Source organism: Rana temporaria, chromosome 4 (genome assembly GCF_905171775.1).
Source record: "Rana temporaria chromosome 4, aRanTem1.1, whole genome shotgun sequence".
Taxonomy (NCBI): domain Eukaryota; kingdom Metazoa; phylum Chordata; class Amphibia; order Anura; family Ranidae; genus Rana; species Rana temporaria.
The window spans coordinates 106,261,882-106,288,955 of NC_053492.1; the positions used below are offsets into that span (position 1 = coordinate 106,261,882).

General features: G+C 42.4%; 1 protein-coding gene across 1 annotated transcript; it reads left to right on the forward strand.

The window, feature by feature from the left end:
• LOC120935313 (alpha-1,4-N-acetylglucosaminyltransferase-like) lies at positions 1 to 27,074 on the forward strand. The gene is made up of 3 exons (XM_040347445.1): positions 1 to 63; positions 7,284 to 7,744; positions 26,354 to 27,074. Exons 2-3 carry the CDS (start codon positions 7,307 to 7,309, stop codon positions 26,939 to 26,941), a joined length of 1,026 nt encoding a protein of 341 aa, XP_040203379.1. The 5' UTR covers positions 1 to 63; positions 7,284 to 7,306; the 3' UTR covers positions 26,942 to 27,074.

The following is a 27,074-nucleotide window of genomic DNA, read 5'->3' on the forward strand; positions in this document are numbered from 1 at the left end:
GGTACCGATTGACTAATTAGAGTGACTGAACACGACAACATACAAGACATTCTCTTCCACGGGGTATGAATTTAATTCTTTGTATTCCTTTTTTATACATAGTTATAATGAATAACTGTATTCGCTGTGAGATTTGCTTTGAAGAGAATATTTGTTATGAAACATCTCATGTTCATTTAGTTTTTTTATTGTTATTATTATAATGTGTTTTTTTTTGCAATTTTGTTTGTACTTTTGTTCTTTTATGGCTTTTAGCTCTATACATAGCAACACAAAGTTTTGTTCACAAGAGTGATAATTGTTTGTTTTGTTACTTTTTACAATTTGCCAGTTTGTTTAAATGGAGTTCAAACATACATTTTGCATGGTTAATATGGCATACCAATATATTTGTAATGAGCTTTTGCTTCTTTCTCTATCTATTTCTGTTCATGTCTGGTACATTTGTATGTCATTCTTCCCATAAATATGCAACTTTTGTCCTAAAAATCCATAGACCACTTTAGAAGTTTCTCCTGGTTAATCCTGGTTAGTTGCACTTTTTTTTTATTGCTTCAATAACTTTCAATTCAGATACTGCTGCCTGTCACACAAAAACAAAACGATAAGTGTTCATAATGTTACATAAAGTTTACTGTTCATTTTTATCCTGACTGTATTTGTCCTTTAAACAGTCCATGATATGGTGCGTTATAGACTTGCTTATCTTATGCCATGTACATACGCTCGTAATTTCCGACAACAAATGTTCAATGGGAGCTTGTTGTTGGAAATTCCGACCGTGTGTAGGCTCCATCGGACATTTGCTGTCTGAATTTCCGACAACAAAAATTTGAGAGCTGGATCTCAAATTTTCCGACAACAAAATCCGTTCTCGTAAATTCCGAGCATGTGTAGACAATTCCGATGCACACAATTCCACCCATGCTCTGAATCAAGTACAAGACAGAAGCGCTGGGTCTGGTAAAACTAACGTTCGTAATGGAGATTGCATATTCGTCACGCTGCAAATTTTTTAATCTTTTAATGCAGCGCATTCTCTTCTTCTTTATAATACTAGAATAATTAAGTTGTTTTGCTGCTGATATTCACACAGAGATCTGACAAACGGATTTCTTTATTATTTCTCGTGATCTCCTGAATAATCTTTTTTTTTTTTTTTTTTTTTTAAGCAAGATCTCCATAATAATGTTTAGAAATTATTTTTATAGTGATCTTTTTTTCCTTTTTTTTTATCAAGATCTCCTGTTTTTTTATTAAAATGTATTTTATAGTGATCTTTTTTTCATTTTTTTTTTAATCAAGATCTCCTGTTTTTTTTTTATTAAAAAAAAATCCTAGTGATCTCCATAATATTTTTTTTTTCGTTTGGGTGTCAAGTTTCCACAATAACATTATTATCTTGTATTTTTAACTTCAAGGAAGTTGGTTGGTGTTGGTGTCCCTTGTTAATTTGACATTGTATTTTTGAAATGTACCTGCCTACTCACAAACTAACTGTCCTTTTTGAAGTAAAACACATAGGCAAGTATTTGTGGGGGAAAAAATAGACATTTATTAGGGGTCATAACAAAATAAAGAGAAAGGCAACACTGGATAAACTGGTGAAATTGGCAAAGCCTTTGTACCCCAGGGCACACATCAACTATTTGACAGGCAAAATTAGTAGCCTGAGGAGTCCATATAATAGGGAGCACAATCTGGTCCATGACTCTGAGAGATCGGGAACAGCAGCAGATGACATATAAGCGTGAATCGTCTCTCACCAAACTTCTACTAACACGAGATTAGCAGAAGGAGCCCAAAAGGTGGCCACTTGGTATTGAACTTCCCTTTTATAGTGCTGTCCTATGTGTTGTACGTGACCGCGTTCTTGGCGATCAGAATTTCCAACAACATTTGTGCGACCGTGTGTATGCAAGACAAGTTTGAGCCAACATCTGTCGGAAAAAAAATCAATGTTTTTGTTGTCGAAATGTCCGATCGTGTCACGTACAACATTATGACAAGCTGGGAAAAATGAAGTTCAATGATTCTGAGCATGCGTCAAATTGATTGTGAGCATGCATAGGATTTTTGTGCGTCGTAATTGTATACAGGTGATCAGAATTTCAGACATGAACTTTAGCCGTTGGAAAAATAGAGAACCAGCTCTCAAACATTTGTTGTCGGAAATTCTGACAGCAAATGTCCGATGGAGTGTACACACCGGACCACTCATCCACACCCGCACAAGTGTTGCCAACCTACCAGATTGAAATTTAGACAACACCTAAAATTGACTGGTACAGCCAAGTTTTTACTGACATTTCCAAAAGTTACAAAATTACAGTTTTAAGTGCAAATTAAAGTACTTAAAGGCTATAATCAAATACAATATGCAATTAGCAATATGATTTAAGGTAGATAATAAGGTAAAAAACATACACTGCTCAAAAACATTAAATGAACACCTTTGAATCAGAACTCCTGGGATATTGATCTGGTCAGTTAAGTAGCAGAGGGGGAGGGGTGTATACAGAGGGAGATGTTAATCAGTTTCAACTGCTTTGCTGTTAATTGAAATTAACGACAGGTGCACTAGATGGGAAACAACGAGACAACCTCCAAAACAGGAATGTTTTTTCAGGTGGAGGTGTCTGACATTTTTTTTCCCTACTCATCTTTTCTAACTGTTTTTCACTAGTTTTGCATTTGGCTAGGGTCAGTGTCACTACTGGTAGCACAAGTCGATACTTGGACCCTATAAAGGTTGCACAGGCAGTCCAATTCCTCCAGGATGGCACATCAATACGTGTCATTGCCAGAAAGTTTGCTGTGTCTCCCAGCACAGTCTCAAGAGCATGGAGGAGATTCCAGGAGACAGGCAGTTACTCTAGGAGAGCTGGACAGAGCCATAGAAGGTCCTTAACCCATCAGTAGAACCGGTATCTGCTCTTTTGTGCAAGAAGGAACAAGATGAGCACTGCCAGAGCCCTAGAATATGACCTCCAGCAGGCCACTGGTGTGAATGTCTCTGACCAAACAATCAGAAACAGACTTCATGGGGGTGGCCTGAGGGCCCAATGTCTTCTAGTGTGCTCTATGCTCACTGCCGGACACTGTGGAGCTCGATTGGCATTTTCCATTGAACACCAGAATTGGCAGGTCCGCCACTGGTGCCCCATGCTTTTCACAGATGAGAGCAGGTTCACCCTAAGCATATGTGACATACGTGAAAGGGTCTGGAGAAGCCGCAGAGAACTTTATGCTGCCTGTAACATCATTCAGCATGACCGGTTTGGTAGTGGGTCAGTGATGGTCTGGGGAGGCATATCCATGGTGGGACGCACAGACCTCTACAGGCTACACAATGGCACCCTGACTGCCATTAGGTATCGGGATGAAATCCTTGGACCCATTGTCAGACCCTACGCTGGTGCAGTGGGACCTGGGATCCTCCTGGTGCACAACAATGCCCGGCCTCATGTCGCGACAGTATGCAGTCAGTTCCTGGAGGATGAAGAAATTGATATCATTGAATGGCCCCCACGCTCAACTGACCTAAATCCAAAAGAACACCTCTGGAACATTATGTTTCAGTCCATCCAGTGCCGCCATTTTGCACCTCAGTCTGTTCAGGAGCTTGGTGATTCTCTGGTCCAGATCTGGGAGGAAATACCCCAGGACACCATCCATCATTACAGAGAATGCCCTGATGTTGTCAGGCATGCATATAAGCACTTGGGGCCCATTTTGAGTTGTTGCAATGAAATTTTCAGCAAAATGGACTAGCTTGCTGCATACTTTTTTCACTTTGATTTTCGGGGTGTCTTTGAATTCAGCCCTCTGTAGGTGGATAATTTTCATTTCCAAATGATGTGCCACCCTTTCATTCCTAACACATTACCCAGTCCATATTAGTATAGATATCCAGCATGAGATTTTTGCCTGTTGAGATCTGATATGTTTTCAAAGTGTTCCTTAAATTTTTTGGAGCAGTGTATTTTTTATTTTATTTTCAATATAGTAATTAAGTAGGTCAGGGACAGGACTCAGGGGGGCAAGAAATCAGAATGTGGGTGGGGGGGGGCACACACACATAAAATTGACTCTCACAGTGAAACTGATAGCAGTGTGAAGATGCACAGATGATGAGACCTCACCAATACAACATGCCCCCTCCTGCCCCTCCTGACTCACAGTGACAGTCTCTCTCCAAGCCTAGTGGTCCCTTCAATTTAAACAGCACTGACGGTCGCGGTCCCAGCCTGCCTTTCTCCCATACAGGAGGCTCTGGCTACTCTGCCTGGCTCCATTGCACCATGACATCACATGACATGCTCAGGCACTGCCTCCCCCAGAGCCGCATCGATCACAATGTAGCAGGCACTCAGATTTTCTCAGCCTGCTCCCGACCAAGCAGAGTGTCAGACATATTTTTTACTGGCAACCTTTTATTTTTACTGGCGGGAGAAAATTGCCTCTTATTTACTGGCTGGCAGTAAAAATACTGACGGTTGGCAACACCTGTCAGATTGGAACTAGAAGCTGTGTTGATACAGCTCCTACATCCCCATAGAGATTAACAGGAGGCTCCAGCCACACAGACAAACTGCTCATTCACACTGTATAGGCCAGAGAACTGTGTGAATGAGCGCTTAAAGTTTTTAAAATATTTTTCAAATTTTTCATTTTTTTGTTTTGTTTTTTTACAATGCTACAATAGGGGGGAGGGGGGTGCTTTGGTGAAATAGCAGGGGTCTAAATACTCCCCTAAAGTCTCACTTTTGAAATAGAGAAAGGTACAGAGGAAATACATTTCATATAACATTCCATGACATATTTAGCCACCCCTTACACGCTCTTTATCCATGGGTATCCGCGCGTAGGGGCAAAGAGGGGCAAGTGCCCCCCACTGGAATCAGGGATCGGCAAGGTGTCCGCCATTGGCGTGCGCACGGGTTGTGCACAGGCACGCACACCATAATCATGGGTGTCGGGTACAGGAATGCTCTCCATGTACCAGAAAACAGCACATACAAACCCCTTCCTCCTCTTGCAGCTCTGTATATATCAGTGGCAGTGTCTCTGATCATCTGTTCCCTGATATAGGGAACGACAATCAGTGACGTCACACGTCCAGCCACGCCCCCCTACAGTAATAATCACCCTCTTAGGGCGCACTTAACCCCATAGCGCCCCCTAGTGGTTAACCCCTTCACTGCCATTGCATTTTCACAGTAATCAGTGCATTTTTATACCACTTTTCACTGTGAAAATTACAATGGTCCCAAAAATGTATCAAAAGTTTACAATGTTTTTTGTTTACCAAAAATAAGTAGAAGAATACGTATCGGCTTAAACTGAGGAAAAAAAATTATATCTTTTTTGGGGATATTTATTTTAGCAAAAAGTAAAAAATATTGTTTTTTTTTCAAAATTGTCGCTCTATTTTTGTTTATAGCGCAAAAAATAAAAACCGCATAGGTGATCAAATACCACCAAGAGAGAGCTATATTTGTTGTAAAAAAAGGACACCAATTTTGTTTGGGAGCCACGTCGCGCGATTTTTTCCGTGACTGTGACATTATGGCGGACACTTCGGACAATTTTGACACATTTTTGGGACCATTGTAATTTTCACAGCAAAAAATGCATTTAAAATGCATTGTTTACTGTGAAAATGACAATTGCAGTTTGGGAGTTAACCACAAGGGGGCGCTGAAGGGGTTATGTGTGACCTTATTTGTGTTTCTAACTGTAGGGGGTGTGGCTGTAGGTGTGAGGTCATCGATTGTGTTTCCCTATAAAAGGGAACACACGATCGATGACAGCGCCATAGTGAAGAACGGGGAAGCTGTGTTTACACACAGCTCTCCCTGTTCTTCAGCTCCGGGGACTGATCGCGGGACTCTAGCGGCAATCGGGTCCGCGGGTCCTGCGGTCACAATCTTCGGACCGGGCCGCAGGAGCGCGCCGCAGGAGCGCGCCGCAGGCGCGTGCCCGCGACCCACGGCTGGGCACTTAAAGAGGACGTACATGTACATGCTTGTGCCCAGCCGTGCCATTCTGCCGACGTAAATGTGCAGGAGGCGGTCCTCAAGTGGTTAAGCTAGTGCATTGTTGGTTCACTAACCTTTTCCTTCAATTTCCCTTCTAAATTTTGTTTTCTTTGTCTGAATGTCTCACTTCCTGTATCTCCTCAGTAAGCTTGGCTGGGGGTTAATCAGCATGCTCGCCCCCTCCCTTGGGACTACATCCCTGCTGTGAACACAACATCTGGGTGATCTATGTACATTAAAAGGATTATAACAACCTTTGTTGCAGATTCCTACCTTTTGTTATTTTGAAGTAATCATTGTAAGTTCCTCTGAACCTCAGTGATGAGTGGGTCAAACGGGAGTGGTTTCAGAATTATCTATCAGGTGTGCACCTGCAGGGCTCTAATGAGGAAAGCTGCTGGGCCTGCATCTCTTTAGATGTGTTCCTACTGGGAGTATCTCTCCAAAATGAAATTTTTGTTGCAGGGAATTCCTGAAATCTGACTTGTATCTTAGGCATACAAACATATTCGCCAGCACACCGCGCATCGTTACAAAACGTCCAAAAGTTTAATGCAGTGAAAACATCACAAGGATTGCCAATCCTTTTGATGTTTTCACTGCATTAAACTTTTGGACATTTTGCACGATCCGCGGTGTGCTGGCGAATATGTTGGTATGATTGCTGTTCCAGTTCCCAGCTGGTGATCGCTTCAGCACCCATTTTTGCATTTGTGCCCGTTTTTCCAGGAAGGTGTGCGATTGGAATATTATTGACTAAGATTGTATCTTAGGCAGACTTCTGGGAAAATTTGTGAGCCAATCACACAAGCAGGAAATTATGTTTCTGGGAGTAGTCAGTACACACTCTGTACAGAACACCTCTAGGTAGCCATATTGTAATGCATTCTCAGAAATCTACAGTGGCTGCAGTTTAAAAAGGAAAGGTCATTTTTAATAACATTCAATTACAATATGACTTGTATCGCAATTGTATACGCCATATATATTTTTTTTTATTGGGTTACATGACAGGCCTTGAGGATTAAAATAACTATTGTACTTAAATCTAATTTAAATAATTTAACAGTTAAAATGTATTATTAATTAATGCATTCATTAGTTAATTTTAATTTAATATTGGCAATAATATGGGCACCGTTAAAGTTCTAATATCTATGTTATAAAAAAAATAGCAACGTTGTTTATTTATTACGGTTAATGTTTTTCATGTTTTCGTTGAATTTTTTTCTCTTGCAGATTTATGTTTACATACAGTGACAATGATAAAAACCTTAAGGATTTTTTTAGTAATGCTATTTATGACAGCTGCTGGATTTTTCTATAAGGTCACATACAAGGGCAACAACATTCCTTACTTTTACCAGTCAGATGGTGCCACGACTGTGGGGACAACTAAACATTCCAAAGTCACAGCAGAAGATTTCCTGAGTGGTGGAAACAACATCATATTTTTAGAGACCAGTGAAAGGCTACAACTCCCATCTTTGGTTTTATGTGCAATTGAGTCAGCAGCTCAAGTCTACCCTGACAGGTCAGTTGTGGTTTTCATGAAAGGATTAAATCATACAAACGCAGAAGATCAGGAAAAAGTTCTTAGTCATTACCCAAGCCTTTTATCTCTGGATAATATTCACATCTTTCCTCTTATAATGGAAGATATTTTCAACAATACTCCTCTTTTCAACTGGTATAAGAAGGTAAGAATTAGATGACTTCAAAGACTAAAATAAAAAAAGAAGAACTACACATTCCAAAGTTTCCCTTTCACAAACAAAAGATTTCCCAGCACACTGACTGACCAGCCTGAAAAACAACCAAATTGGTCCTGTCTAATGCCCCGTACACACGACTGGTTTTCCCGTCAGAAAAAAACAAAAAACTATGGTTTTCCCGAAGGAATTCCTCTTAAGCCTGCCTCTCAAGCCAGTCCGGTGAACTTTTGACTTCCAAGAACGCGGTGACATAAATAACCACGACCAAAATTAAGTTCTCTGCTTCCGAGCATGCGTCAGATTGTTTCCGAGCATGCATGTTTTTTTACCGTCGGAAAAGCATATGCACGAACGGTTTTCCCGCTAGGATTTTTTCCTGACGGGAAAAAAGACATCCTGCTCTCTCTTTTTTTTAGGCAGTTTTCCTGTGGGAAAATACACACAGTCGGGATTCCCAATGAAAAGCTCTCATCACAGTTTTTCCAATGAGAAAACGGGTCGTGTGTACGGGGCATAACAGTTTAATGTGGGTGTAAACCCTCTCCTATACCTGGGATATTGGGCGCTACAAAACATGTACAGAGAAAATTGAGTACTTACGTCCTATAAATTCAGATAAAGTATAGCAAATTGAGTTGAGGCTTTGAGGACTTTCATGGTACGGTATAAACTCACAATACAAAAATATTTATTTAAAAATATACTAATTTATTATATCAGTTAACATTAAAAATCAACCCACAATGAAGGGTTATAATACAAAATGGTCGAATAAGTACAATCAGACAATACTAGTAGAACATTGGTATTAGTAGGTTATTGATTCATGTGTTTGGAAGCTTGTTGAAGACAGAGAATGCTTTACTTTCATGGAGGATTAGCAATGCATGTCTTACAGCATTAGGAAACATGACACAGGAATTGAATAACAAACAAGTACACACTTAGATATTGAAGGTACATCCTGTTATATCACAGAATGCATGAACTATACACTTTAATACTACAGCACCACCTGCTGCATAGATAAGTATAATGCATACAGTATTGTCAGTTTATAAATTGGTTCCTCTCATAGACATTGGACATTGGTATAGATATCATTTTAGTCATAAATTACCTTGATTCAAATCCAATTTTGAATTAGTTCCAATCTCGAACGCTACATGTCTTTGACAGTGTTTTTGTTACAGACAGCCTCCTAAATTTCTGATGACTGGGTTGGATGGGAAGATTATCAGCTAACCAACTTCTGCGAGTAGTTAAAACCCCAGATCAAGCATTATCTGCCACAATGATTTAACAGCCATTTTAGTGGTTTGGAATATATCCGCAGGTGCATCTGCAAGTGAGCTTGTGCAATCATTGTTAGAGCCTTCTAAATGAACCAGTGTTCAGGGGGCTTGCCTGTGTATATTACCGCCTTGGTCACCTTCCTTTTCAATATATTAGAAAACAATGGTACCTAACTTTTATACTTCTACCTGATTCCTGCACTCGCCCGGGACACAGCCCACAGCCCACTATACTCTTTTTTTTTTTTTTTTCGTGGATCGGAGGTAGGATACAAGTTGGTTTATGTCTGCCACTACTTAGAGATGAATGAAGGGTCCAATTGGTTGGACTGACCATGTGAAAGGGGCCCAAGGCTGCTTTCACACTGATGCGATGCGGTTTACCCGCACCGCAGGTGCAGCCCAGTGTACCTTTGGCTTTCCTGAACTTTGCAATAGACTTTTATTTTATTCTGCAGGTTTGGTGCATTTTCAGAAAGCTCCCCAAACTCGCAGGTAATAACAGAAGTCTATGGCTCAGGCAGGTAACCCGCAGGTAAATTGCTCTGCACCTGTGGATCAGTTTAAAAGCAGCCCAGTAACCACTGCAGAACAGATATGCCCATATATACAGTGGGCCGGATTCAGAAAAGAGATACGCCGGCGTATCTCCTGATACGCCGTCGTATCTCTGAGTCCGGCCGTCGTATCTATGCGCCTGATTCATAGAATCAGGTTATGCATAGATCTCCCTAATATCCGCCAGGTGTAAGTGTCTTACACCGTCAGATCTTAGGCTGCAATTCCAGGCTGGCCGCTAGGTGGCGCTCCCGTATGTTTTACGCGAGGAATATGCAAATGAGAGTTACGCTGATTCAGAAACGAAAGACCGCCCGAAGGACCGTTCTCATCGGTTAACCGATGAAGCTGACTGATGGTCTGATGTGCCTACACACCATCAGTTAAAAAAACAATCGAGTCCAACGCCGCAACGTAAAACACAACGACATGCAGAGAAAAATGAAGTTCAATGCTTCCAAGCATGTGTTGACTTGATTCTAAGCATGCGCAGGTTTTTAACCAATGCTTTTGCGTACTAACCATCGGTTTTGACCTATCGGTTAGGCGTCCATCGGTTGAATTTTAAAGCAAGTTCTACATTTTTAGGACCGAAGGATAACTGACCAATGGGGCCCACACGCGGTCCTTTTGGACCGATGAAACGGTCCTTCAGTCCGTTTTCATCGGTTTAGACTGATCGTGTGTATGCGGCCTAATAGGGTTGAAATCCCTTGAGGTGTCTGTAATAGGGATGAGCTTCGTATTGGCTTTGGCCAATTATGGCTCAGGGGGTTTAGTACACGCCCCACACTATAAAAGGCCACCTGCAGGTCGGCCTTGTGTAGTGTGTTGCGGTGGTTAAAAGAGAGAAGACAGAGAGAGAGTCATTTTTAGTAGGTAGATAGAGCAGGCAGGCAGGCAGGCTAGTCAGTTAAAGTTACAGTGTGTAGAGGATATATATGCATCCCAGGTGTTGTATATATATTTATATACATCTCTATGACCATCGGAGGACCCGGGTGTGATGTTATGACGTCACGCCCGGGTCCCCGTAAGTAAACAAAGTCACAATTGCGGCTGCTAAGCAACAGTACGCATGAGATCGGTGAATTTTTTTTCACCGATTTCATGCTTTCCAGCCTGGAGGAGAGATGTGGGGTCTTATTGACCCCGCATCTCTCCATAAAGAGTACCTGTCACACACATTCCTATTACAAGGGATGTTTACATTCCTTGTAATAGGAATAAAAGTGATAATAAAAAAAATAAAATTAAAAAAAAAAGTGTAAAAAAATAAATAAATATGTAAACAAAAAAAAAAAAATTGTAACGCTCCTGTCCCCAGTAGCTTGCGCGCAGAAGTGAACGCACACGCAAGTCCCGCCGTCATATGTAAACACCGTTTAAACCACATACAGTATGTGAGGTATCGCCGTGTGCGTTAGAGTGCCAGCAACAATTCTAGCACTAGATTTCCTCTGTAAATCTAAACTGGTAACCTGTAAACATTTTCAAAGCGTTGCCTATGGAGATTTTTAAGTACCGAAGTTTGGCGCCATTCCATGAGTGTGCGCAATTTTAAAGCGTGACATGTTAGGTATCTATTTACTCGGTGTAACATCATCTTTCATATTTTACAAAAAAATTGGGCTAACTTTACTGTTTTGTTGTTTTTTTAATTCATGAAACAATTTTTTTCCAAAAAAAAGGCGTTTGAAAAATTATTGCGCAAATACCATGCAAGATAAAATGTTTCAATGACCGTCGTTTTATTCCCTATGGTGTCTGCTAAAAAATCATACATAATGTTTGGGGGTTCTGCGTAATTTTCTAACAAAAAAAATATGATTTGTACATGTAGGAGAGAAGTGCCAGAATAGGCCTCGTATGGAGGTGTGTATAAAAGCCCTGTATGGAAGTGGTTAAGATAGAATGGCCCGGATTCACAAAGCACTTACGCCGACGTATCTCGATATACGCCGTGTAAGTGTAAGTATGCGCCGTCGTAACAGAACTAGATACGCCTGAAAATAGGCTTCATCCGACCGACGTAACTTTCCTACGCCAACGTATCGTGGGCGCATATTTACGCTGGCTGTCTCATTGCAAATATGCAAATGAGGGAGATACGTCGATTCACGAATGTAGTTGCGCCCGGCGCATAATATACGCGGTTTGCGTAAGGCTTACGTCCGGCGTATAGTTATTCCCCATCTATGAGGCGCAACTCATGCAAAGGTATGGACCAGGGAACAGCCGCCGTATTTTACGTTGTTTACGTAGTAATACATGAATAGGGCTGGGCGTAGGTTACGTTCACGTCGTAGGCAGTGATTCGACGTATCTTAGGCAGTTGTTTTGACGTGATTTTGAGCATGCACACTGGGATACGGCCACGGGACGGCGCATGCGCCGTACGTTATTTGTATCTTTATGACGATCAGTCCATCATTTACATGGGGTCACGCCTTATTAACATGGCTCACGCCCACTTCCACCTACGCTGGCTTACGCCGAAGAAATCCAGCGTAGATTTGGGGGCGAGTGCTTTGTGAATACTGTGCTTGGCGCTCTGCGCTACGCTGACGTAGCCTAAAAAAGATACGCTACGCCGGCATAACTATGCGCCAATGTATGTGAATCCGGGCCAATGAGTCCAAAGACAAGTAAAAAAAATGGTGACAGGTCTGGAGGATAAAACATATCAGGAGTAGGGATGAGCCCGAACACCCCCCTGTTCGGTTCGCACCAGAACCTTCGAACAGACCGAACGTTCGCGCAAACATTTAGAACCCCATTGACGTCTATGGGACTCGAACGTTCGAATTCAAAAGTGCTCATTTTAAAGCCTAATATGCAAGTTATTGTCGTAAAACGTCATTGAGAACCCGGGTCTTGCCCCAGGGAACATGTTTTAATGGAATTTTTTTTTTTTAAAACGGTCATTTTTTTCAGGACTCCTGAAAAAACGACCGTTTTTAAAACTTTTTTTCCATGGATACATGTTTCCTCAGGCAAGACCCGGGTTCTCAAAGACGTTTTCACAGGCATACTATAGACACCCAGCAGGTAAAATCTTTAAAGGAATTTTTCATTATTTTTTTTTATTTTTTTTTTAACTTAAGTATCATTAAAATCACTGCTCCTTAGGATAGATTATAATCCAAACGGAAAATAGTAAACTGGTGAAAATTCCCTGAACAGTCAAACCGCAAAGATGGATATCAGCAATCCGCCATCCCGCAAGACAGTCAGTACTCTCAGGCAAGTGCTCGTCTCACCCGACCGGTTCAGGCCTCGTCCTTCTGTGGCACTCCGTCCCCGATCTCCAGTCACAGTCCTGTTAGCCAGGAGCCTCCGGTTCTCAGACAGGTCTCAGGGATGCTAAAAGCCCGTCCGATCACTCCGACGGAGGTTCCGTCTCTTCTTCTACAAAGGCACTCCTCCCGGGAGTATGTAGGCCTCAGCTGCGGACTACTCCCCGTGGAGACACTTCTGGCAGTGTCCTCCTGGGCTAAAGAGGCGGTCCCGAGAGAGCGCGCCAAACAAGTCCACTCCCTTAAATTACCTTCCCCAGCAGGCGGCGCTGAAGGCAAAGCATCTTGGGGTTATCCAGCTGGTCTCTGGGTAATGTCGTTTATTACAGGCCAGGGCAAATGGAGTCTCTTCTCCTCCTGAACTTAATTCCTCAATGTCCTCTGCGGTACCAGAACAAAATGTAAACAACAGGTGGCTCTAACCCATTTCGGCCACAAGAGGGAGCTGAGATCTTTCACGATCAGCAATGGTAGTCTTTTATATCACTTCGAAAGGGTGATACCCCGCTACATTTGTGTTTTTTTGGGGGGGATATTTATTATAGCAAAAAGTAAAAAAAAAAATTCCCAAAATTGTCGCTCTTTTTCTGTTTATAGCGCAAAAAATAAAAACCGCAGAGGTGATCAAATACCACCAAAAGAAAGCTCTATTTGTGGAGAAAAAAAAAGAACATCAATTTTGTTTGCACAGTGTTGCACTACTGTCAGTTAAAGTGGCGCAGTGCCGTATTGCAAAAAACGCCCTGGTCATTAAGGGGGTAAATCCTTCCAGGGTGAAGTGGTTAAATATAAGCTGGCACACGCTGTTTGCAGCAGACAGAGAGGATGAGCTCACAGTGCCTCTCCTCACTTCTTGTCAGAGTCTCTGAACTCAATGGACAGCTTGGAGTCCTGGACCAATGGTAAATCATCATTGGCCCCAGCTGTCCAATAAAAGACACATGCTCACTTCCAGTAGTATAGTCAAGTATAGTCATTTCTACATCCATCATTCTTTGGTTTATCAGCCAAAAGTACACTTCTATCCAGTTTTTCTACTTCTGAGACTTGTAGTTCCAAATCTCCAATAGAATATCCTTTCTACAAGAATCTATTGGTCATAACCTTTGCCTGCTCTTTAAAGTTGTCAACTTTAGTGCAATTACGCCACAAGCGTACATATTGGAAGGGACCGAGGGATTCGCTTGATTCCTTCATGGAATCCCTGAATAATAATTAGGGTTGTCCCGATACCACTTTTTTAGGACCGAGTACAAGTACCGATACTTTTTTTCAAGTAGTCGCCGATACCGAATACCGATACTTTTTTTTAATGTCATGTGACCGTTTTCAAACCACAATACAGACCAAAGATATTTTCTTTAGAATTATGAAGAACTGGTACATCATGGTGTGGGGCTGTTTTTTAGCATACGGTACTGGAAAACTACATATCATTGAAGGAGTGATCACTGTCAGTGCAGCTCATCGGTGCCAGTGCCCAAAAGTGCAGCTAGCCAGTGCCACCTATCAGTGCAGATCAGTGCCCATTAGTGCATCAGTGCAGGGAGGCAGCTTATTAGTGCATCTCATCAGTGCCACCCAATCAATGCCAGTGCCACCTATCAGTGCCATCCATTTATGAGTGCCATTCAATCAATGCCAGTGCCACCTATCAGTGCCATCCAGTGGTGCCATCCAATTTGTGTTCGATGTCACAAAAAAAAAAAAAAAGTATTCTATTTTGGTATCGGGAGTATTTGCGCGAGTACGAGTACTAGCGCAAATACTCGGTATCGGTCCCGATACCGATACTGGTATCGGTATCTGGACAACCCTAATAATAATGATAGGGGTATACATTTCAAATACGAGGCAGATGAATATTTTATCCTCTTTTTGGACTTGCAGATACGAGTAGAGGAGGGACAATTCCTTACCTCAACATATTTCAAGTCCACTGATAGAAATGCCTTTATTCCCCGAGAAAGCTGCCACCACCATCTGTGGCTGGACTCCCGAAAAGCCAATATGTATGCTTGCGGCGTAATTGCACTAAAGTTGACGACTTTAAAGAGCAGGCGAATGTTATGACCAATAGATTCTTGGAGAAAGGATATTCTATCGGATATTTGGAACTACAAGTCGTAGAAGTAAAAAAACTGGATAGAAGTGTACTTTTGGCTGAAAAAACAAAGAATGATGGAGGTCGAAATTACTATACTTGGCCATTTGTTACAGGGTTTTCAGACCAACATTTTCTGGTGAGAAAACTAGTAAGTAGACATTGGCACTTTATTAAAGAGGATGCCATCCTAGGACCTATCCTCCCTGAAAAAACACAGGATATATTCAAGGGAGTGCCTTCTCTAAAAGATCCCCTGGCACCAAGTGCCTGCGACCCCCCCCAGTAATAAACCCATGTTCTTGCAAAAAGGGACTGTCGTCTCTCTGTCAGAAAGTCGCACTGCATGGGTTCATCACCCGCTGGGCAAACCGCTGCTAAATGTCCCTCTTTCCGGCAACGGTAACAAATCAACCTTCTGGTCCTCTCCTGTGGGATGGGTCTTCCAGGCTGCTCTCGCCAAACATTAGCAGTAGTCCTGATAATTCCTCTAGTTGCTCCTTGGTCCCTCTCTCCACCCCGATCCCTTGATGCAGTCTTACCTATAGGTGGGGAAGGTCTGGTCTTAGGGTGGAAAGTCTGTGCGTCTCTGGTGGAAGAGGACAAATTCTCTGTTGTTAGGTACCTTTCGACCAGGTCTACAAGTTTGTCTGCGGTTTCTGGACCACCATGGTTCACCCATTTCTGCAGGGTGTTAGGAAGAGACCTAAGAAATTGGTCCATGACTACTCGCTCCAAAATTTTTGGTCCGGACAGAGTTTCTGGCTGCAGCCATTTCCTAGCCAAATGGATGAGGTCATACATCTGCGACCGAGGTGGCTTCCTCTGCTGATAACTCCAATTGTGGACCCGCTGAGCACGGACATCCAGGGTTACACCGAAACGTGCCAATATTTCCTCTTTTAATTGATCATAGTTTTTTGCGTCTGCAAGCTCCAAATCAAAATATGCCTTTTGGGCTTCTCCAGAAAATAGGGGGGCCTACTAGTCCAGCCCACTGGTCTTTAGGCCAACTCTCTCTTTCCGCTGCTCTCTCAAACGTGGTCAGAAACATCTCAGGGTCCTCATCTGCAGTCATCTTTGGAAATAAGTGTTTTACCAGAAAAGTCGGTATGTTACTGGCCCGACTCCCAGCCTCGGTCTGCTGTCTCTGAAGCTGTTTCACGATGGCCTCCATTTGCTGCTGGTGTCTCTGTTCCAAGCCTGTAATACTCTCTCGGTGAGCTGCAAGGCTCTCTTGGTGAACCTGTTGTTGAGCTGCCATGCTCTCTTGGTGAGCCTGTTGTTGAGCTGCGTGAGCCTGTTGTTGAGCTGCGTGAGCCTGTTGTTGAGCTGCCATGCTCTCTTGATAAACCTTTTGTTGAGCTGCCATGCTCTCTTGGTGAGCCTGTTGTTGAGCTACGTGAGCCTGTTGTTGAGCTGCAAGGCTCCGCTGCAAACCTGCATTCGTGTGCTGTTGATTTGCATTTGCTATAGCCAGCTGTTTCAGTATCTCCTCCATTTTGGGTTTACTTTAACTGCCCACGGCACTCCACCATGTGTAAGGGGTTAGCTCGTTAGTGGGGTGTGTGACCCCCTGGATGGGTTCACTACACATTCAATTTATACAGACAGGCAGTCGAAGATTTTGGTTTATTCTTCCATCTTGCTGGAAACAAGTGCAAAGCATCCAAACAGCATAAACAAAATCAAACATAAAATAAACCCTGGCCACTTGGGGCGTCTACCTTCACCACACATGAACCTATCTAGGGAGTCTGGCATAGCCTAGTGCTGGGCAGACACTGCTGGTCATACAGCAGAAAAACAATAGTCTCTTTTTGATTTTTATCACACAGAAAAATCAATCACCTCCTCACCTCCTCAGAAGACTTTCAGCTCCTGCTCTCCTTACTCACAAAGCCTCAGGATGCAGCAAATCAGTGGTAATCCTCTGGATTACTTATAGAGGCCTTAGTTGCCTCATTCTGAACAGCTGAAGTTTTCCAACGCCCTAAACCTTTTCTGGCTACTTCTGCAGCCGACGCCTAATAACAATTGGTGTATTGTCTAAACAAGGCAGAAATGTATCTCCCGTTTGTGACAACACCAACAGATTTACCTGACTTCCTGTCACAATATCTGATTTGGCAGTGGATGATTTTGAGATGTTATGTATTACAACTCCTTTTGTATTCATTTATTGTTTTGTGCATCTCACTGAATGGTTATTGATTTCAACTTAAATATCATCCCTCATTTTATTCATCTTGTTTTTGCACTTCAATTTGGGTTAGAAGGAATGTTGTAAAGGGATTGGTGGTATTGTTCAAATTGTTTGTCTATTTCTTCATTGGACGAGTGTATTTTTCCATGTTTGTCTCTGATTTGGTGTACTGTGGTGGCGCTTTTTTTGTTTTGTACAGACTTTGCTAACAATTTCCCACTCTTGTTGCCTTGCTCATAATATATTTTATGTCTGAGGATGTATTGCCTCTTTGTTTTCATATTTAGTTCTTCTGCTAGTTGCGTTCTAGCTTGGGTTAGCTCATTTAATGTTGAGTTAGCTAAAGGGAGTTTGAGTATTCTTTCAAGTTTATGGATACATGCTATGAAGGAGTTCATTTTAGTTTGTTGTTCTTTTTTCATTTTGGCAGTCTTGGCTATGAATTCCCCTCTGATAACACATTTGTGGGCTTCCCACTGATTAAGGAGGGATGTCTCTTGGTTGTCATTTCGTGTGAAGTAATCTCTCAGGCATTCATTGAAATATTGTATGTCAGTAGGGTCTTTGAGGATAGAAGTGTTCAGCCTCCAAGACTTTGTTTTAGACACTTTTTCCGGGAATATTAGAGACATGGTTATCGGATGGTGATCCGATAAAATCATTGGTTCAATTGTGATTTTCCCTAGTACATTAAGATCGGATTGGGATAAAACAAAGTAATCTATCCTAGAATATTTTTGGTGCAGAGGTGAATAGTAAGTGTAGTCTTTCTCTTGGGGGTTTTGAATTTGCCATACATCATGTAACATGAGACCTTGGATTTGTAGTTTAATTTGTTTTAGTGCTCTGAATGTAAGGGTTGATGTGCCATTTGAGGTGTCCAAACTAGGATGCATGTGGAGAATGAGGTTAGCAGATCTCCTATTTGGATCTCCTATTTGGCGGAAGAATGTGACTTGCTTATTGTTGGTCGCATAGATGTTAGCTATCGTGATAGGGTGGGAGCCTATTTTACCTTTCAGGAAAATATATCTCCCCAGTGGGTTGTACATGGAGTCTATTAGTTGGAAGGGAGTCTGATTAGAAATTAGAACAGTTACTCCTTTGCTTTTTGATTCAGAGTTTGGAGCATGGTATGCTAATGGGAATTGCTTATCAGTGAATTTTTGAGTTTTGTCAGCTTTGAAATGTGTTTCCTGGATGCATATGATATTGGCCTTCAAGTTTTTAAATTCTTTGAGAAATGTATATCTTTTTTTTTTCAGGGATGTTAAGTCCCTTTGCATTGACAGAAACTAGTTTAATCGATAATGAGGAGGTTTGGGGTTTATGGTTAGACATTGTGCTGGTGTACAGTGATATCTTGTTAAGTTTTGTATAGAATAAGCGGAGGATTGGAGTGAAGGGTTGTGACTGGTGGGATAAGGGGTGAGTAGAAGATAAAAAAAAAAACAAGAAAGGGGAGGGGGGGACTTCTAAATGTACTGTACCGGAGGTAGGATTAGATTATTGAAATAATAGAGAAATAAAGGGTACTGGTTAGAGATATAGGGCCTGATCCACAAAAACCCGGCGTAACTTAATTTTTCCCGTTTAAGTTACACCGCCGCAAAATCTCTACCTAAGTGCCCGATCCACAAAGCACTTACCTAGAAATTTTGAGCGATGTAACTTAAATCCGTCCGGCGCAAGGCGTTCCTAATCTAATGGGGCGAGTCCCATTTAAATTAGGCGCGCTCCTGCGCCGGATGTACTGCACATGCTCCCGACGTTATTTTCCTGACGTGCTTTGCACGGTTTTACGTTGTGCCGGGTTTTGAGAATCGCAACGGGCGTAAAAAAAAAAAAAAGAGTTGCGGGGGAAAAAAAAAAAATTTTTAAAAAAAGGACAGCGACGCGGGATAGAAGGGTATACTTTTACAAGGTGTACTAACTTTACACCTTGTAAAAGCAGCCCTAATTTTGCTACGGCAAACTAATACTTACGAAGAAAAAACGAAGCGTAAAAGCTTTGTGGATCTCCGTAAGTGCTAATTTGCATACCCGACGCTGGATTTCGAAGAGAAATGCCCCCAGCCGCGGCTGCGGTACTGCATCCTAAGATCCGACAGTGTAAGTCCCTTACACATGTCGGATCTTCTGCCTATCTATGAGAAACTGATTCTGTGGATCAGTTCCATAGATAGAAACAGGGATACGACGGCGTATCAGTAGATACGCCGGCGTATCCCTTTTGTGGATCAGGCCCTAAGGGTCCGGAAAGTTCAGAGGGAATGAAAAATGTCCCTCTGTTGGGGATCGTAGTCAATGAGTTCTACTGGGATATGTGTTTCTGCCACCGGAGGGCAGTATGTTACTGAATTTTTTTAAAAGTAAAATGAAAATGCCTGTCTAAGTATTCAGAATATGAGATGTCCTAGATAGTGAATATCATAGGCTAAATATTGGTTGTGGGGTGTTATTTGTTTGTAACGAGGAAAGAATCATTTTTTTATAAATTGTGTTCCATAAATGTGTAACCACAGGGATCCTACTAAAATCGTTAGGTTAAAAACTAAAAGTCGTCTCTTACTCTGTATATCATTTTAGTCTATCTTATCCCTTTTTCTGCCTTCTATAGTTAATCTTTTCCTATGCAACCTTATTATTTCTATCTTTTACTCTATTTTCCTATTCTAGAACATTTCTACAACTTTCTAGTAGTGGTAGACATAACAAACTTTTCAAATATTAACCATTAGGAACCATTAAGAACTTAGGTAATGAAAAACGTAATCTGTTTATAAGTCTTCTATTCTGGTGGTCGTGAGGAATTTGATTCTCTGTAAGAGAAATAGTGCTGTTCTGAACTTTGATATCATATTGTTTTGCATTAGAGGATGCAGATGTCCATCCACATGGGACAGAGTGAGGGTGTTGTGGGACATATCAGAATAGTGCATGTCTGAAGGCTTTAACGACCACCAGAATTTTTTATTGACTGGTGATATCTACATTGTACATTAAATTTTAAAACAACTGTACAATAACTACCGTTTTATATAGGTCATATATGTATCTTACAAGACTGGCCCAGGTAAAGTTCAAGAGAAGAGCCTAACAATATTGTAAAGGCAAACCATTCTAATGACAGGCGTCATTGCTTGAGCTGTACTGAGCATGTTGCTTTGTGCATTATATGAATTCTGAGCAAACAAGAGGGCAGGGGTCCTCTCATGTTGGAATTCCAGGATAGAAATATATTACTCACGATTGTCCACTGTTTGAGTGTTACAGCGCATGTGGTTTCTGGAAGTCCATACTCCTCTGCAGTCTTCAGCATAGATCATCTAGTAGGCACTGTGGGTATAAGATGCAGGATGTAAAACACAGAACAAAAGCAGTTAGTATGAAGTGAGGTCTGATAGTTGCGGAACTATAGTAAGTAAAGCAGTGTGAGTTTGGGATTTTAAAGATCTCACTTAGGTATCTGTTAGGGTAGAAATTATCAGATTATGAGCAAGGGGTGTTCGAAAGCATAACATGAGTTTATCATTCATGTTGTTTAAGTGTCCATCTGATCAACGTAATCCATCCGATCCCTGCGACGTGAAGCGGATAAACCAGGGCTTCCTTGAGCTTCTCCTCTCTGACCTGCGGCATCGGTCTCTGTGTCTCTGGACTTGCGGTGTGCAATTCTTGGTCATGTCGATCCATGCGTTTTTGAGCGAGAATGAACTGTACCATTCCAGGACTTCTGTGTAAGGTATATTTAGTGACTCACAAAAATCTTGGAGATCATCCAGCGTGCGTAACAAGGCAGTGTGATCCCCCATGTTCATAGGCATGCGCACAGGGTGTGCCAGGTGTGCCTGGGCACACCCTAATCACCCTGTGCTGCACAGATTCCCCCTGCTGCTTTGCTGCAGCAGAGAGAAAGACTGGGGAATCTCTGTCCTTAGTTCCTTTCGCTATCACAAAAGTGAGACATCAGGGGTCTGTTTAGACCCCTGATATTTCCCCAAAGCCCCCCAATGGGGCTCCTTAAAATTTGTTTAAAAAATAATAATAATAATATATATATATATATTTTTTTTTTTTAAATAATAAAAAAATGTAATTGAGAAAAAAAAAGTGAACTACTGACACCAATATCTGCCCTACTGACACCATCCACTGCTCTACTGACACTGTATATTGCCCTACTGCTATATATATATATATATATATATATATATATATATATATATATATATATATATATATATATATATATATATATATATATATAAACGCTAGTGTGCTTTGGGGTGCACACCCTAATGCAATAGGCTGCGCACACCTATGCCCATGTTGCTGATAGGCAAAACGGGAATTTCCACCTATATGGAATTCCTCTGTTACTTAGTACATCTAGCAGAGGGCGCAAAGCTCTGTGCTGTTGTAGTGTTTTTTATTAGTTGGATCTTTGAAGCCCCGAGCATTGTCTACAGGAAAGGTCAGGTTTTTGTTTACACAAGAAATAGCCGCGTCTATAGCCGGCACCCCCCATTTCTTGGTGAAACCTTCCTCCATGGGGTAAAGGAGGGAAAACTTTTTAGGATGAGAAAACAGTTTATCTGGGTGAACATCAACTTCTCCAACAAGGGATGAATTGGAAAGGTACACACAGCCTGTGGGGATTTCCGAGACCCCAAGGAGGAAACAGAGGACATGGCAGCCACAGCAGGGGGCAACTTGTATGTGGTATGTACCATCTCTGCATAATATTGCACCTGCATTTTAAGTACCTGAGAGGTAGAAGGAATCTTCTCATCCTCTAAGTCCTCAGACTGCACCTGATCCTCATCTCCAGATAGGGATTTTTCAGTGGATGGTGTTAGCCCGTAAAGCAGTGGATGGTGTCAGTAGGACAGTGAATGGGGTCAGTAGGGCAGTGGAAGAGGTCAGTAGGGTGGTGAACGATATTAGTCAGTGGGGCAGTGGACGGGGTCAGTAGGGCAGTGGACGGGGTCAGTAGAGCAGTGGACGGGGTCAGTAGAGCAGTGGACAGGGTGATGTTGGTACGGTAGTGAACGTGGTCATTATGGCAGAGGACAGTGTCAGTAGTTTTTGAATTGTTTGACAATTTCATTTTTTAGTATTTTTTGCAATATATTTTCACATTATCTTTTTTAGGAGCCCCATTTGGGGTCTAAACAGACCTCTGATGTTTCACTTTTGAGACAGAGTAAGGGACTGAGTAAACATTCCCTAGTCCTTTTTTCTGTGCTGCAGATGAATGAACAGGAAACAGAGGCTCCTTTCCCACTCTCCATCCTGAAACTATCCCCCCTCCCCCTGCAGCAGCTGGAGGATGAGGAGAGCAGCCAGAACAGGGCTCAAGTCCTGCGGGAACGCGCGGGAACGGAGTTCCTGCACTTTTTTCACAGCAGGAACGCAGTTCCCTTTGCAGGACTAGAGCGGCAGAGCCAATCCTTCACCAAGCGGCGATGCCCAGCTCGAGTCACTGTCAGGGGCAGGCGAACCTTAGTAATCCTTTGTTACTGGCCGCTTCCTGTATATGGATTCATCGGGTAGTGTGCGAGTATTCCGTCACTTCCTCGATGCCGCAATGTCTCCTGGGAGCTTTTGTCATTGTTCCCAGGAGACATTGCAGAGATCTGCTGCGAGTTATCGCAGGAATTAGAAAGAACTTGCTTATAGTTAACTTGCACACTATCCGATGAATCCATATACAGGAAGCGGCCAGTAACATAAAGGATTACTAAGGTACAGTGGACCCAAAAAAATGCGGTTTAGTAATTATGCATATGAGCGTATCATTTTTTTTTTTTGGGTGGGAGTTCCCACACTTTTTTCCCCAGGACTTGACCCCTGAGCCAGAAGCGCTGTGAGGAGCAATCACGGTTGAATGTTGGACAAGCTGCTGTTACCCCAGCACCTGGTCCAGTCGTCTTCATTTACCTGGGGCCCTGGGTAGATCGCTTTTTCTTCAGGATCGAGTGTCCCTTCCACCTGGGAAACAAGCTGTGCAACAAGGTCAATGGCAATTGTACCACTTTCGGGTACAGGCGGAGTGATCTACTGCACTGCAGTTCTGATAAGTAAATTAAAGCCCCAGCCTTCCTCGGTGGATTGATATAGAATTGGCTGAGACTTTACTTAAATTGTCAGAACTGCAGTGCAGTAGATCACACTCCCGGCACCTGAAAGGTTCCTTAGCTGAACAATGGGACCTGGGATTTTTTTTTTTTTTTAAATAGCTGCAGAGCAAGGGTTCAAGTTCAAAACTAATCTTAGAAAGCACAATATTTCTGAAAGGGTAGTTGATGATTGGAATAAACTTCCAGCAGAGATAGTGAGCCAATCAACAGTAAATGGATTCAAACATGTTTGGGACCAACATAGATCTATACTCAGACAAAAAAGTTAACGAAAAAGAAAAAGAATATACAAAACATATATAAAAAAATAAATAAAAAAAAAACGGGCAGATTCGATGGACGTCACTTTTCTATGTTTCTTTGTCACCACCTTTCTGCCCAGGCCAACTTTCAGCTTTCAGTGCTGTTACACTTTGAATGACAATTGCGAGGTCATGCAACACTGTACCAATATGACATTTTTTTAGACAGAGCTTTCTTTTGGTGGTACTGTATTTGCCAAAGAAATGAAAAAAGACAGAAAATTTTGAAAAAAAAAAGTTTCTCATACAACTTTGCAAATAAGTAATTTTTCTTCCTAACTGATGGGGACTGATAATCAGCACTGATGGGCACTGATCCGCTACACCGATGGGCACTGATGGGGCTGCACTGATAACAAAGACACAGGATCAGTGCCCTGATTATCAGTGTAAACTTGTGTGCTGACAGCCTTGCAGGTTATCAGCAGCACTTTTTTCCTCACACAGACTATGGCCCGGATTCACATACCTTGGCGCATAGTTATGCCGGCGTAGCGTATCGAATATACGCTACACCGACGTAGCGCAGAGCGGCGAGCACAGTATTCACAAAACACTCGCTCCCTAATCTACGCTGGGTTCCCTCGGCGCAACACGTCGTAAGTGGCATTGTGCGTGAGCCATGCTAATGAGGCGTGACCCCATGTAAATGATGGGCCGAGCGCCATCAAGATACGAATAACGCCGTGCCATGGGCGCTTCCCAGTGCGCATGCTCAGAATCACGTCGAAACAACTGTCTAAGTTACGTCGAATCACTGCCTAGGACTTGAACGCAACCTACGACTAGCCCTATTCACGTACTACGTAAACAACGTAAAAAACGGCGGCTGTGTTCCCTGGTGCAGCCATTTGCATTGATGCTGCTGACTTACACCTGCTTTATGAGGCATAACTTTACGCCAGACATACAACTTACGTAAACCGCGTATATTAATGCGCCGGGCGCAAGTACGTTCGTGAATCGGCGTATCTCACTCATTTGCATATTGGAATCGTAAATCAATGGGTGCGCCCCTTGCGGCCAGCGTAAATATGCGCCCACGATACGACGGCGTAGGTAACTTACGTCGGTCGGATGTAGCCTATTTTCAGGCGTATCTTGCTTTCAGAGTCAGGCGCATAGATACGACGGCGCATATGTGCACTTACGCGGCGTATCTCGAGATATGTCGGCGTAAGTGCTACGTGAATCTGGGCCACAGTGTTTAAGGAAAGGACTTCTGATAATCATCAAGTCTGCTTACATGTGATCAGCTGATCACACGGTAAAGGGCCGCTGTAAGTTGGCCCTTTACTGCGTGCCGCAGGAGGTGGGGTTTTGGGGGGATGTCTATGAACTATAAACCCAGAACTATAGTACCTGTCTAATAGCTGTCTTTTGGCTATTAAAATGTACTGAAGTGGTAAAGAGGGATATGATTGAAATCTTTCAATGGTGGCTTCAGTATTGGGAGAAAACTGTTTAATCTATTCTAAGGTCTGTGAAGAAGACACGCAACCACACAATGAAGTTGAATGAGAAGCAGTTCAATCCTAAAAAGGGGTTATTTTCTGTTAGCAAGATAAAGATGTAGAACTCTGTTCCACAGTTAATGGTACCAGCAGAGAGTGTAAATAAATGTAAAAAAAATATTTGCTTTCTAGAGCTTATAATCTAAGAGGGGGGGTCAAGTTTATACAAAAGGTAATAGCTGTGGGGTATGAGCTAATGGAAAAAATAAAAGTACAGTTGTTAGGTGGAGGCGGGTTAGACTTCTCTGAAGAGAAACATTTTCAGGGATCGTCTAAAAGTGGACAGCCAAGGAGATATTGTGGTAGGGAATTCCAGAGGATGGGAGAAGTTCAGGAGAAGTCCTGGAGGTAAGCACGAGAGGAGGCAACAATGGAGCTAGAATGCAGAAGGTTTTTGGGAGGAACAAAAAGAATGATTAGGTTGCTATTTATACTATATGTAGTTGGTCACAATCAACTAAGCTTGTTCTGTTATGAAGAAGATGTTTCACCACTTGGGGCAAGTACCGTATTTATTGGGGTATAGCACGCTCCCGCGTATAGTGCGCACCCCTAAAGTTGCCCCCGAAATTCCTGTGAAAAAAAGATTTTTGTACTTACAGTTTGGTGTCTTGCACAGCGTCTATCGGCGGCCTCGTCGGGTCCGGCGTCCGTCTGCGGCATCGGGTGTCCTCTTCGTCGGGTCCGGCGTCCTTCTGTGGCGTCCTCCTCGCTCGTTTCCCGCTTTCCCGCGCCTCGTTTGAATACTGCGCTGGCATATACCGAGCGCAGTACACTCGCGTATAGTCGGCAATGCTCGCGCTGACGTCCTGGACGTACAGGACGTGAGCGTGAGTGTAGCCGAGACTGCCCGACTATACACGAGTGTACTGCGCTCGGTATATGTCGGCGCAGTATTCAAACTCGGCGGGGGAAAGCGGGTATCGGCGTATATCGCGCACCCACGATTTTGCCAAAATAGTGCGCGATATACGCCGATAAATACGGTAGCTTCCTCAGTTCAAAACAGAACTTAAATCTTTGAACTTAGAACTAAAGAAGCTACTTTATTATAACAGAACAAGTACAGTTGAATGTGAAACATGATTACTAGCCATACCATGACCTGTGTAAATGAGAATCTGTGAGCATAATGATTGAATCCATGCTTTTTTTACCTGTTCTTTCTAGATTAATACCACTTTGGAAACACATTGGTTCCATGTCAGTTCAGACGGATGCAGACTAGCACTGATCTGGAAATATGGAGGCATATATATGGACACAGACATCATCTCAATGCGGCCTATACCCCATATGCACTTTCTGGCAGGCGAATCAAATCAGTATTCCAGCAATGGTGTTTTTGGATTTTCTGCCCAGCATAACTACACCTGGACATGCATGGAGAATTTTGTTCAAAATTATAATGGCAATAGATGGGGACATCAAGGACCTCATCTTTTTACTCGTGTTTTGAAAACAATGTGTACTTTACCAGACTTTAACAATACGGAAGATATCATGTGTGGCAAGATTTATTTTTTAAATCCTGACCGATTTTATCCTATTAAGTATTACTCTTGGCAAAAGTACTATACGGTTTGGAGGAAGTTGCCAACTTTCAATGAATCCTATGCTTTGCACCTTTGGAATTATATGAATCGTAACCACAAATCTATGCTACCAGGGAGCAACACTTTGGTGGAACATCTCTATCAACAGCATTGCCCTAATACATATGCATTACTTCAGAGGAATGAAAGTATTTATATCTAGGGATGGCATTGAGGAGAAAGTATAATGCTATTTGTATCAACTTTGTTTTAAATTATAGTATGCTTTAGCCCTGGTTCACATTGATGCTAATTTGAAATTGCGCTACTTCACTTGCCACTTCAGCCCCGGAAGA